The sequence below is a fragment of the Gadus macrocephalus genome, chromosome 15 (assembly GCF_031168955.1).
Source record: "Gadus macrocephalus chromosome 15, ASM3116895v1".
NCBI classification, from domain to species: domain Eukaryota; kingdom Metazoa; phylum Chordata; class Actinopteri; order Gadiformes; family Gadidae; genus Gadus; species Gadus macrocephalus.
The window spans coordinates 3051903-3064696 of NC_082396.1; the positions used below are offsets into that span (position 1 = coordinate 3051903).

Genomic DNA, 12794 nt, shown 5'->3' on the forward strand with positions numbered 1-12794 from the left:
CGTCTCCCTTGTTAACCTCAAAGAAGAGCTCTAAAAGACGAGGGCTATGTGTTCTGACCCGCTGTGTCCACACTCACTGCAGGACCTGGAGATCGCTGCCGAGTTTACCCTCACCAGTGGCGTGCCCGGCCTGCTGAAGAACCTCAAGGAGCAGGAATACGTCAAGGTGGGTCCTCTGCTCCTTACCCCCCCCCCCCCCCCCCCCGTGCAGCCCTCCTCTTTCTCACCCTCCCAACGCGCGCGTGTGCGTGTGTGCGTGTGTGTGTGTGCGTGTGTGTGTGTGTTCAGATGCTGTGTGTGTGGATATGTGTGTGTGTGTTCAGATGCTTTGTGTGTGGATATGTGTTCAGATGCTTTGTGTGTGGATATGTTTGTGTGTGTGTGTTCAGATGCTTTGTGTGTGGATATGTTTGTGTGTGTTCAGATGCTTTGTGTGTGGATATGTTTGTGTGTGTTCTCAGATGCTTTGTGTGTGGATATGTTTGTGTGTGTGTTCAGATGCTTTGTGTGTGGATATGTTTGTGTGTTGGTGAACAGGGTCCTTTTTTTCTGTTTTATTTAATATTTGTTTCAACTAATCGTGCGTGCCTATGCATATGTTTGGCTGAACAAGGTGTGTGTGTGTAGTTGGATAACGTGTGTTTGTGTACATATGCAGAGATGGATAACGTGTGTGTACACACAGAGATGGATACCGTGTGTGTGTGTGTGTGTGTGTGTGTGTACACACAAAGAGATGGATACCGTGTGTGTGTGTGTGTGTGTGTGTGTGTGTGTGTGTGTGTGTGTGTACACACACAGATGGTTACCGTGTGTGTACATATGCCTAACGTCCTGTGCGTGGCGGCGTGTAGGTGCAGGTGCTGGGTCTGGAGGAGCTGGAGGTGTTCGTCCCCGTCTGCCTCATGCAGCACCGGCCGTTGATCCTCCAGCTGCTGAGCGCGGCGGCGGGAAACGACTGCTCCAAGGAGCCCGACGAGCCCCCTGACGACGACGCCCACCTGCTCATGAGCAAGCACGGCGCCGGGGACGCCGCCACGCTGGCGGACTGGGCCCAGTGGGACGGGGAGCTGATCAAACTGGTCCCGCAGATGGAGACGGTGGACACCCTCAGGGCCATGAAGGTGTGTGTGTGTGTGTGTGTGTGTGTGTGTGTGTGTGTGTGTGTGTGTGTGTGTGTGTGTGTGTGTGTGTGTGTGTGTGTGTGTGTGTGTGTGTGTGTGTGTGTGTGTGTGTGTGTGTGTGTGTGTGTGTGGCCGATGGTTGCTTTGATTATTTATATTTAGTCAATACTGATGAGTTTTCTTGATGTATTCTGTGTGTGTGTCTCTCACACACACGCATTCACATACGTTCACGCACGTACGCACAAACACACACGTACTCAGTGACACTCTTGCTCAATCACACACACACACACACACTTACTCCCTCACACACACACACACACACACTTACACACACTTACTCCCTCACACACACACACACACACACACACACACACACACACACACACACTTACTCCCTCACACACACACACACACACACACACACACACACACACACACACACACACACACACACACACACACACACACACTTACTCCCTCACACAAAAAGACTTGCACACTCTTTCACACACACAGACGTACACACTCTCACAGACTTACACACACTCTCTGTTTGGTGTTGAGTCAACTGAAAAAAGGATATTTAGGGGACTAGCTAAAAATACTTTATTCGCTTTATGTCTGTATACATTTAATGTTCTAAATGTTCAAAGCCCTTGCGGTAAGGTCAGTGCGTCCCAGACGATGCACTCGTCCTGCCGGGGCGATGCTGACGCTCCCTGCGTGCCGATTGCCCCCCTGCAGGTGAACAACGTGCTGCTGATCGTCATGCAGTCGGCCCACCTGGTGGCCCAGCGCAAGGCCTTCCAGCAGGCCATGGACGAGGTGGTGACGCTCAGCCGCGAGCAGACCTCCAGCCAGCCGCTCATCGCCGGCGCCCTGGAGCAGCTCAAGGTACGCCCGCGTTAGGGCTGATCACGGTCCCCGCGCAAACGCAAGGGGGGGGGGGGGGGGGGGGGGGTCACGTGCCCCTTACGTCCTCGCGGACCCTCGTTGCGTCCACCGCCAGGGCCGGACGTGCGCCTCGCAAAAATGTTAACCTTCCGCCGAGGCGACGCAGCAGCAAGGCCTGCGATTGGTCCGCTCACTGAAACCCGACGCAGAACCATAAACAGGTTCACGACTGTCGAAGCGTCTGCGCGGTCATTGTGTTGCGTGAACGTTGGACCATAATCAGCCCTTCAGAACTGACCCCAGATCTGTGGTTTATTCCAGAATCAGAAAGGGTTTTATTCCCTAGTGTTTGAACATACTTTTTCTTTTTTTGGTAACCCTTTTTTTTTTATCTGACATGTTTAAGATAATACAAACAAAATAAAGAGCAATAAAATGCAAGAAATATAAAAAAAACTAATGAGATCCTCAGGATCCTAGGCAACATATACATAACTAAAATGTTGTTCAAACAAGGACGTTCTTGATGGTGTGTTGGCGCAGTGTAAAGAGAAGACGTCTATGTTATGTCACGAATGTAATAAAAAAGGCTTTACAGGGCATAAAGTAAACATGATATAAAAAAAGACTTGTAAAACTGAGGGAGCTTGTCCTCGATTCTGATTGGCTCGAAGCCGTTGTAGCACATAAACACACACCTGTGGATTGCATAACAGTCGATTTGAAGTGTGAAGTGCAAATCTCAATGTACGCTAAGCCTGTGTTGCTTGGCAACCATTTTGCGGTCTTGAGGAACTTTTATTTCTTGGCGGAAAAATGCTTGTTCGTTTCAATAAATGAACACATTTTATGTGGCTGTGTTTGTTGTGTTAAATCGTCCTAGGTAGCCTATAGTAACCCCTTTTTATAAAGGCACTGATCCACATCAGGCTCTGATTTAGACTAGAACAGCTAGGGGGGCCTGTAAAGCAGTCCTCTTGTGACTTATTGCTTAATCACACACTATACAATGAATGTTGAAGTGCCCTAGTTTCAGATCTAGGTCACATGTTTCAGTGCTGTCACATTAAAGTGATAGGTGCTTCTATGGAGCAAACAGACGTATTCGCTCTACATCAGTGCAAAGGCCACAGGCCTAACCAGATGTATCCAGTATCCCTGCAGCCTTCTGTTGCAGAAAAGAAAGGTGCAGACTCAAATTCCAAAACACTGACTACTGAATGGCCCCTCTGACTTTCTCATTCGCGGCCGACACGAGGAACAATCTGACAGTTGGAACTGACAGAGGGCGAGAACTGTCAGTTTGAGTTCTCTGACCCTTTCCCTCCGTCTGTGTGTCTGTCTGTCGCTCGCTCTGTCCCACTCCCTCCGTCTGTCTGTCTTGCGCTCTATCTCTCTCTTTGTCGGTCTCTCCGCTCTGTCTTTCTCTCTCTCTCTCTGTCTGTGTGTCTCTCCGTCTCTCTCTCCCTGCAGAACGAGGCGCTGCAGCTGTGCATCAAGATCAACACGGCCATCGACCGCGTGGAGTTCATGTTCACGGACGAGTTCGAGGCGGAGGTGGAGGAGTCCGAGTCGGCCACATTGCAGCAGTACTACCGGGAAGCCATGAACCAGGGCTACAACTTCGCCTTCGAGGTGAGCGCTGGGAAACAATTTTCATGTTTGCCCTGGGTGGGAAAAACAAGGCAACGGAAAGAGCAGCGCTATCAGAGATTACATCCGATTTCTCCCCCGACGATAGGCCATGGTCCGCAACAAAAATAAAAACGCGGGAATCAAAAGCTCAAACAGACAACGTAGAGTTGTCTGTTTGAGCTTCCGATTCCTGTGTTTTTATTGAGATCATGTTGGACTGAGCCCTGGTTTCACCGTGTCTCCTCCTCCTCCTCTTCGTTCTTCTCCTCCTCCTCCTCTTCCTCCTCCTCCTCCTCCTCTTCTTCATCCTCCTCCTCCTCCTCCAGTACCACAAGGAGGTGGTGCGGCTCATGTCGGGTGAGTTCAGGCAGCGGATCGGCGAGCGCTATATCCACTTCGCCCGCAAGTGGATGACCTACGTGCTGACCAAGTGTGAGAGTGGGAAGGGCACCAAGCCGCGGTGAGGCCCCGTACCCCCAGGGGAGCGTTGGGGAAACTGTTATGAGTCCTGTGTCTTTATTCATTCCCCCTTTTTCAAATCACACCTCGGAGCACATCTGTTCAAAACTGCCTATTCCACCTGATGCCAATTACTATTAGCCTGACGATGTCATACTCATAATTCTAGTCAGAATATGAGTCTGAGACCGAACCATTGGGCTGTGATTATAGGGCGGAACCAGGAAGGAAAATGCCTCTTCGCTCAATTGGATAGACCTAAAACCAATCAGAGCAACGTAGTATGTGACGTCTGTTGTGCGACGCACAGCTATTCTCAAACACACACGAACTGAGCGCTCTTTGGTGACGTGGTTGATTACGTTAATGTGTATCATCTGTCCATCAACGTATAAAGCCCGCCCTTACAATTTGATTGGTCAGATCACTTTTTCGAGGCCTTGAATACCTCCCAACTAGCTCAATTCCAGACTGAATCTCCCAGACCAAAAGTTTTGTGGGCGGAGTTCAGGCTGGTATCCAGGCTAATGTCTGTTGTTACTATAATTAATCTCTCTCTTCCTTATTGTTGTTTCTTTCTAATGACTTTTGTTTACCCTTGTACGGTGTCCTTGAGTGCCGAGAAAGGGTTAGTATATAGAATAAAATGATTATTATTGTGAATGCAATGGAGAGTCGCCAGTATGCATTGTTATTCCCATGCCTTAGGAGGGAACACTACGTCACCTGTTAAGTGTAACTTACAATTGTTCTGTCGCTTGTAAATCAGATAAGTGATTGATCATATACGCCATCGGTCGAACGCTTCTATCCCTAATGCCTTACAGTGCAGTGAATGAAAAGTTTGCATGTTTATTTTATTTCTTTATGGCTTTTTTTTCCTCTTGGCTGGGAAAGCTGGGTGGTGGGTGTGTCTTTATTGAAGATGTAATATCAGCTTCTCACGAACCATCTTCTTTATCCACAGCTGGGCTACTCAGGGCTTCGACTTCCTTCAAGCCATCGAACCTGCCTTCATATCTGCCTTACCAGAGGACGAGTTCCTGGTAAAGAAACCCCCACCTGTTCACCTCCTCTGACTCACCGTCCCCCTCGGCTCCTAGCAGCGTACAACTGTTGTTTATTTTCCCTATTTTTTTTGGTGTTTTCATTCCAGAATTTACAAGCGCTGATGAACGAATGCATCGGACACGTTATCGGGAAGCCCCACAGCCCCGTCACCGGCCTCTACATCGGTACGACATTTAATCCAGCAGAGCCGAGTACCGCTAATGCACCTCCATCTTTATTAATCTCCAGCCAGAACACTCTCGTTAAAGGCCAATCGAGTGTACATACTCACACTCCTCTGTCTTCACTGTGGCACATCGACTTCACCTCACGTCCGCCTTCTCTCTCTCTCTCTCTCTCTCTCTCTCTCTCTCTCTCTCTCTCTCTCCCCCCCCCCCCCCCCCCCTAGCACAAAGCACACTGTACTTGTCTGTGAAGAGAGCCAGGGATAATAGAGCCTTGGGGATAATAAATCTCCATCTTTATTAACCCCCGGCCAGAACGCTCTCTTCACAGGCTAACCCAGTGTACATGCTCACACACTGCGCATTGTAAGTGTACAGCCCGCCCGCAAGGGGATAAGTCCTCTGTCTTCACTGTGGTACATCGACATCACCTCACGTCCGCCTCTCTCTCTCTCTCTCTCTCTCTCTCTCTCTCTCTCCCCCCCCTAGCACCCAGGAACAGCCCCCGGCCCGTCAAGGTGCCCCGTTGCCACAGCGACCCGCCCAACCCAGCCCTGTTCATCCCCAACGCGGAAGGGTTCAGGTAGAGGGGGAATACCGCGGGGAATACCACGGCTTTTAACCAATCGCGGCATGCTGTGTCTGTCTGTGTGCTTTGTCCTCTCTCCCAACCCTTAGCCGTCGATTTTCTTGTGCGTGCGTGCGTGTGCGTGCGTGCGTGCGTGTGTGTGCGTGTGTGTGTGTGTGAGAATATGCTTGCATCCATCCCTTAACCAGACACGCCCACCCCCCACCCCAGCAGCGCCTCAAGTGTGTTTCTGTCGCCGCAGCTCACGAAGCCTCCCGTGCGACCTCCGGAGCCAGCTGTTCCCCGCCGGGCCCCGCCACATCCCCCCGGGCCCCGGGGAACAGAACCACAGCAGGGCATCTGGCGGCCCCCCGACTGATGCCAGGTAGCCCCCGCCCTCATGTTCGGACCCCCACGCTCGACTGGCCCCTCAGACCCCTAGACTCCGGACCCCTCAGACCCCTAGACTGTGGCCCCTCAGAGCCCTAGACTGTGGACCCCTCAGAGCCCTAGACTGTGGACCCCTCAGAGCCCTAGACTGTGGACCCCTCTGACCACTAGACTGTGGCCCCTCAGTCCCCTAGTCTGTGGGCCCCTCAGAGCCCTAGACTCTGGACCCCCTCAGACGCCTAGACTCTGTGGCCCCTGAGACCCCTAGACTCTGTGGCCCCTCAGAGCCCTAGACTGTGGGCCCCTCAGAGCCCTAGACTGTGGGCCCCTCAGAGCCCTAGACTGTGGGCCCCTCAGAGCCCTTGACCCTGGACCCCTAGTCTGTGGCCCCTCAGAGCCCTAGACTCTGTGGCCCCTCAGAGCCCTAGACTGTGGACCCCTAGACTGTGGACCCCCAAGTCCCCTAGACTGTGGACCCCTCAGACCCCTAGACTGTGTGGACCGTTGAGAGTCCCTTTGCCCGACTGATGGCCGCTGCCTTGCACACTGGCTGTTGCCTCGAGGCGATTGTAATGTGCTTTGAGTGGCAATTGGACTGAAAAGCGCAAATAATGCACAAATCTGCAAACTAGTCTCGCCATTTGAAATAAAAAAAACTCATCCCCCTGAATCATGTAGGGGGGAGGTATGAGGTCCCCCCCAAGGAGAGGTGTGAGACCAGAGACTGCGGGGAACGTTTTGGTTCAAGAGCATGTTTGTTCTCTTTGAGACGTGCCTCCAGTCTTCCCATGCCAGCAGACATTTTGCCAATCAGAACCAAGGAAACAGATTTATTATCTTTCCACCAATATTTTGCGTTGCTATAAAAATAGAATGGAAACCGGTTTGAGGAAAATGTTGACCCATTTTCTTTTGGCTAAGACAGTGGCTTAGCTGAACTCAACCATGCATTCAACCATCTCATCACTGCTCAAGGGAAAGGAGTGTGTGCGTGTGTGTGTGAAACTCCTCACAAATGCTGCTTCTGCCACAGTGTGCGCCACAGTGTCTCCTGCAAGCCTGCTGCTATTAACAAGCCCTGCTTTCACGCTGATATTGCTGTGCTTTCGTGGCTTTGCGCTGGATCTCTGGGCGCTTTCCAAATGCCAACATGCACTCTCAAGACGGAGCCTGTCTGTGTCTGAGGGGTTTAATAAAGGATCTTCCATGTTTGTGCACGGCGATGTACAAAGTGCCATATTGCATATTAAAGGCATGTCTCGAACCTGGTACGACTTGCCGCCGTTTAGATGGAGCGTAACAATCTATTCACATCAGGGTTAAAGGTCCCATGACATGCCACCAGGTGCGACTGTGACTACTAGCCATTACAAGGCGTTTTGAAAATCTGCACCTTATGACATCACAAGTGGGCTCACACCAGGTGGCGTGTCATGGTACCTTTTAACAAATGTCCACAAAAGAGTTTGAGTGTGGAACGATGATGTGATCTCAGCCTCCGAGTCGCTCCCCGGTCTGGTCTTCCTCCCGGGGCTCGCCTGTACGAGGCCACGCTGCGGTCCCCGCTGCGGTGACCTGAATGCCAATGTCCGTCCCCCGTCCCCCCCTCCCTCTGGTTTGCAGGGGCTGTAACTTCCACGAGAACGACCGGCTGTCGTCGGTGGCCGCCGCGCTCCAGTTCAAGTCCCTCAGCCGCCACTCCAGTCCCACGGAGGACCGGGAAGGTGGGTGTCTGCCCCCCCCCCCCCCCCCCCCCTCTCCTGCCCGCCCTACCCCCCCCCCCCCCCACCGGGGCCTCCTCCTCTAAAAGGTCTGCCTGTGTGTCCCCCCTCGCCCCACAGAGCCCTCGTACCCCAAGGTGGACCCGGGCAGCGCCGCGCGAAGGAGCTGGGAGCTGCGCACCTTCATCAGCCAGTCGAAAGGTGCGGCCCGGAGGGGGCGTGGTTCTGGTTAGACATGGTGCCGCGTTCTACATGGACTCGTGCTTGGCATGGTCACATTTTTACTTGGAGTCATGTTGTACATGGAGTCATGTTGTACTTGGAGTCATGTTGTACTTGGAGTCATGTTGTACTTGGAGTCATGTTGTACTTGGAGTCATGTTGTACTTGGAGTCATGTTGTACTTGGAGTCATGTTGTACTTGGAGTCATGTTGTACTTGGAGTCACGTTTTTACATTGAGTCACATTTTTACATTGAGTCACGTTTTTACATTGAGGCAGGTTTTCACGGGTTCACCGTTTAACATGGTGTCACATTTTTATAAGTGGGCCTTTTAAGCAGTAAACTGCAAGGCCCAGTTATTAAACATCACCATAAGAGAGGGGAGAAAGGCTTTACTTTAATTGCCCAATTATGTTGTTTAACTATCTGAGTCTATTTCAAACAAAACGCTCAACCCTCAACGAGGAGGGCCTGGACCGGCCAGCTGGAGTGTGAGGCTCTCGAAGGTTTACTTTGGTGCTTTGCCTCCTCTTACGATGGCTCTGTGGCCATCTTTGAAGAAGGTCCAGTGCTGAATGTGCAAGAACTACACAGTTGCCCTGTGCTCCCAGCCATACTTTAACTGATATTTTCCTACACTTCTTGCTCCAATCAAGATGTGTCATTTGTTTACGACCCGCAGATGACAGCAATGTAAACATTGTGTGTAATTAGTTAGAGAAGCGTGGTGGATTTGATTTTATTAATAAAATGGGGAGGGGGGGGGATTGGACCCCACTGGTCCGAGGAGACGTTCAGTGACCAAACCGACACTGCATTGCGTATAAAACAAGTTACTCTGCAAAGGTCTGCTTCACTCTCCAGTCAGTCTACATAAAATCGATGCTTAAGGAAGGTGACCTCTCTCTCTCTCTCCCTCTCTCTCTCTCTCTCTCTCTGTCTCTCACTCTCTGTCTCTCTTTGTCTCTCACTCTCTGCCTCTCACTCTCTGTCTCCCTCTCTCTGTCTCTCACTCTCTGTCTCCCCCCCCCCCCCCCAGACATGGCGGCCCGCCAGAGCCCCATGGAGACGGTGCGGCGGTCCATCCGCTGCTTCGAGGAGAAGCGCTACGGCGTGATGAAGCAGCGCAGCATCATCGGCCAGGTGTGCCACACGCCCAAGTCCTTCGACAACGTCATGCACGTGGGCCTCCGCAAGGTCACCTTCAAGTGGCAGCGGGGCAACAAGATAGGTGAGGCCCGGCCGGAGGGACTCCGGCCCACTGTGTGCTCGCCGCTGGGGGGGGGACATGTTGTCCACTTGCAGGCTGAACCGCTGTAGGGATTTGTTTCAACTCAATAAGGATCCTAATTAACCCCCAGGGCCAAATAAATTAGTGCAATAGTACTACCGATCATGACCCCTGGTGTAATGTGTGTGTGTGTGTGTGTGTGTGTGTGTGTGTGTGTGTGTGTGTGTGTGTGTGTGTGTGTGTGTGTGTGTGTGTGTGTGTGTGTGTGTGTGTGTGTGTGTGTGTGTGTGTGTGTGTGTGTGTGTGTGTGTGATTTATATAAATAAATAATAAATTGTATCTTATCTCTTATACCACCAGGTGTGAGTGCGATTAGCCTTTACAAGCCGTTTTGAAAATCGGCCTCTTCTGACATCACAAGTGGGCGTGTCCACCTCCTAGATGTGTGCTGGATAGATGAGCAACGTTTGCTACAGTCCACTGGGTAGGCTGGTAGACTGATCTATCCAGCACACATCTAGGTGGACACGCCCACTTGTGATGTCAGAAGAGGCTGATGTTTTTAAACGGCTTGTGACGGCTAATCACACTCGGACCTGGTGGTAATATATGTCACCTTTAACAGTATCCTGATTCATTCCTTCATTTCCTTTGAAGGTGAGGGGCAGTACGGGAAGGTGTACACCTGCATCAATGTGGACTCGGGCGAGCTGATGGCCATGAAAGAGGTGGGTCATGATTATTTTGGTCAATATTGGAATCGCGATTATTGAAACGATTATTTTTGGAGTTTGAAAACATGATGCATTTTTTCAACATTTCTATCCGAAAAAACACTTTGTAACAGAGAACTTTGAAATGTCCCCTTAAAAAATTATTTACAAAAAAAACAGAAATCGTGATTGAAATTAGATTGATCGCACAGCCCAAGTGCACGGAACAGAAGAGTGGAAGGAATGAGAGACATGACTGAATCTTTCTTTCCATTAGATCCGATTCCAGCCCAACGACCACAAAACCATCAAAGAGACCGCCGACGAGCTGAAAATATTCGAGGGACTCAAACACCCCAACCTCGTGCGGTACTTTGGCGTTGAGCTCCATCGGGTAAGAGCAAAGGGACACGGACGTACGGGGAGAAACCACACCCTAAGACGGAGCTTTGCAGCAAGCCGGTAGTTAGAAGTTTGGTTGGACTTGGTTGGGGTTCAGACCCCAATACCTGGGCATTGGGGTCGGCATCGGTCATCAAGATGCCTTTTAATACCTGCTCCTTCAAGGGGGAACCATCACACTGGGCTATACTCTAATACAGGAGAGTATGCTTTATAAACGTGTTGTGAACCAGTACTCTCCCGGAAAATAGCAGAGTGCGACCTACATCTGAATACACAGAAAATCATTCTTGTGCGAAAAATGTACAGCCAAAAACGCAATTGTGTATCACGCATTGTGCGATTGTGTGCCACGCATTGTACACGATTGTGTATCACGCATTGTACACGATTGTGTATCACGCATTGTACACGATTGTGTATCACGCATTGTACACGATTGCGCATCACGCATTGTGCGATTGCGCATCACGCATTGTGCGACTGCGCATCACGCATTGTGCGATTGCGCATCACGCATTGTGCGATTGCGCATTGTGCGATTGCGCATTGTGCGATTGCGCATCACTCATTGTGCGATTGCGCATTGTGCGATTGCGCATTGTGCGATTGCGCATTGTGCGATTGCGCATCACGCATTGTGCGATTGCGCATTGTGCGATTGCGCATTGTGCGATTGCGCATCACGCGTTGTGCGATTGCGCATCACGCGTTGTGCGATTGCGCATCACGCGTTGTGCGATTGCGCATCACGCGTTGTGCGATTGCGCATCACGCGTTGTGCGATTGCGCATCACGCGTTGTGCGATTGCGCATCACGCGTTGTGCGATTGCGCATCACGCGTTGTGCGATTGCGCATCACGCGTTGTGCGATTGCGCATCACGCGTTTGTGTCCCACGCATTGTGCGTTGTGCGATTGCGCATTGTGCGATTGCGCATTGTGCGATTGTGTACCACGCATTGTGCGATTGTGTACCACGCATTGTGCGATTTGTGTTGAGAAGATGATCCTCACGGCCCTGTGCTGCCCCCTCCAGGAGGAGATGTACATCTTCATGGAGTACTGCGACGAGGGCACGCTGGAGGAGGTGTCCCGGCTGGGGCTGCAGGAGCACGTCATCCGGCTGTACAGCAAGCAGATCACCACGGCCATCAACGTGCTGCACGAGCACGGCATCGTTCACCGCGACATCAAGGGTCAGGGCCACCGCCCAACGGGTGTTTTTCGATGTCACTTTGGTTTTTATTTGACTACATTTTTAACATGAATTATGTCAATTTCTTAATGAAGTGAAGTGATTAGCTAATACAATTGAAAGGAGCTGAGCAGTGTCTGATTCCATTGTTGATGTGTGTGTCTTACTCCATCGCTCATGTGTGTCTGGCTCCATCACTGATGTATGTGTGGTTTCTCCCCGCAGGAGCCAACATCTTCCTGACGTCGTCGGGTCTGATCAAGCTGGGAGACTTCGGCTGTTCGGTCAAGTTGAAGAACAACTCCCACACCATGCCTGGCGAGGTGAACAGCACCCTGGGAACTGCAGGTGAGACAATTCAGCAGTTCTTCAAACCCACCACTAGGGGTCGCCACTGCTCGCGCCGTAGAAAAATCTGCCTGGTGGACTTTAATGTACTCACAATTCATTCATCACCTTTCACCTTATTTCTTTCAGAGTGGTTGTTATTTTGTCGTGCAGTTTCACTACTTTGATTTTACGAATTTGTTCAGAAAATACCTCCGGAAAACGATTTCCCAAAGATTTTATTTTTCCTAATTGTTCATAGAGTGACGGAAGTGTTCCCTGTGTGTGTTTTTCAGCCTACATGGCTCCTGAAGTGATCACAAGGGCCAAGGGAGAGGGTCACGGCCGCGCTGCAGACATCTGGAGCCTGGGCTGCGTCCTCATTGAGATGGTCACTGGAAAGGTACAGAGACCGGGTTCACCTGAACCCCTGATAACACTGAATACCTTTGTTATACACCACTGGTTGGCCCTGTTTCAGTGCATGAGAAAGTAAAGTGATAAAGTAGTGGGTTAGGGCGACGTGTGCTGCATGCCGAGCCCTCGACGGTCCAGTTTTAAATAGCCACTGAGGTGCAATGTTGACTCTTCTTGTTTGCTCGGCAGTAGTAATGAATGATTTAACTGCGGGGCGTGTGGCCGGCAAACAAGGAACGCCTAAGGTGTG

At 51.0% G+C, this 12794-nt stretch overlaps 1 protein-coding gene across 4 annotated transcripts in view; it reads left to right on the plus strand.

Moving 5' to 3' along the window:
• The window catches only part of map3k4 (mitogen-activated protein kinase kinase kinase 4), a 29587-nt gene that overhangs the window by 14264 nt on the left and 2529 nt on the right, over nucleotides 1-12794 (plus strand). For 3 of the 4 annotated variants that reach the window (XM_060072600.1, XM_060072598.1, XM_060072602.1), the window contains exons 9-25: nucleotides 83-166; nucleotides 855-1124; nucleotides 1875-2024; nucleotides 3498-3659; nucleotides 3986-4119; nucleotides 5086-5164; nucleotides 5275-5353; nucleotides 5843-5936; nucleotides 6184-6306; nucleotides 7935-8035; nucleotides 8153-8233; nucleotides 9296-9487; nucleotides 10145-10215; nucleotides 10478-10594; nucleotides 11642-11801; nucleotides 12026-12148; nucleotides 12424-12530. In XM_060072600.1, the coding sequence (XP_059928583.1) occupies nucleotides 83-166; nucleotides 855-1124; nucleotides 1875-2024; nucleotides 3498-3659; nucleotides 3986-4119; nucleotides 5086-5164; nucleotides 5275-5353; nucleotides 5843-5936; nucleotides 6184-6306; nucleotides 7935-8035; nucleotides 8153-8233; nucleotides 9296-9487; nucleotides 10145-10215; nucleotides 10478-10594; nucleotides 11642-11801; nucleotides 12026-12148; nucleotides 12424-12530 (2127 nt within the window). The remainder of the gene's footprint in view (nucleotides 1-82; nucleotides 167-854; nucleotides 1125-1874; nucleotides 2025-3497; nucleotides 3660-3985; nucleotides 4120-5085; nucleotides 5165-5274; nucleotides 5354-5842; nucleotides 5937-6183; nucleotides 6307-7934; nucleotides 8036-8152; nucleotides 8234-9295; nucleotides 9488-10144; nucleotides 10216-10477; nucleotides 10595-11641; nucleotides 11802-12025; nucleotides 12149-12423; nucleotides 12531-12794) is intronic. The other variant, XM_060072599.1, reaches the window with a different exon arrangement.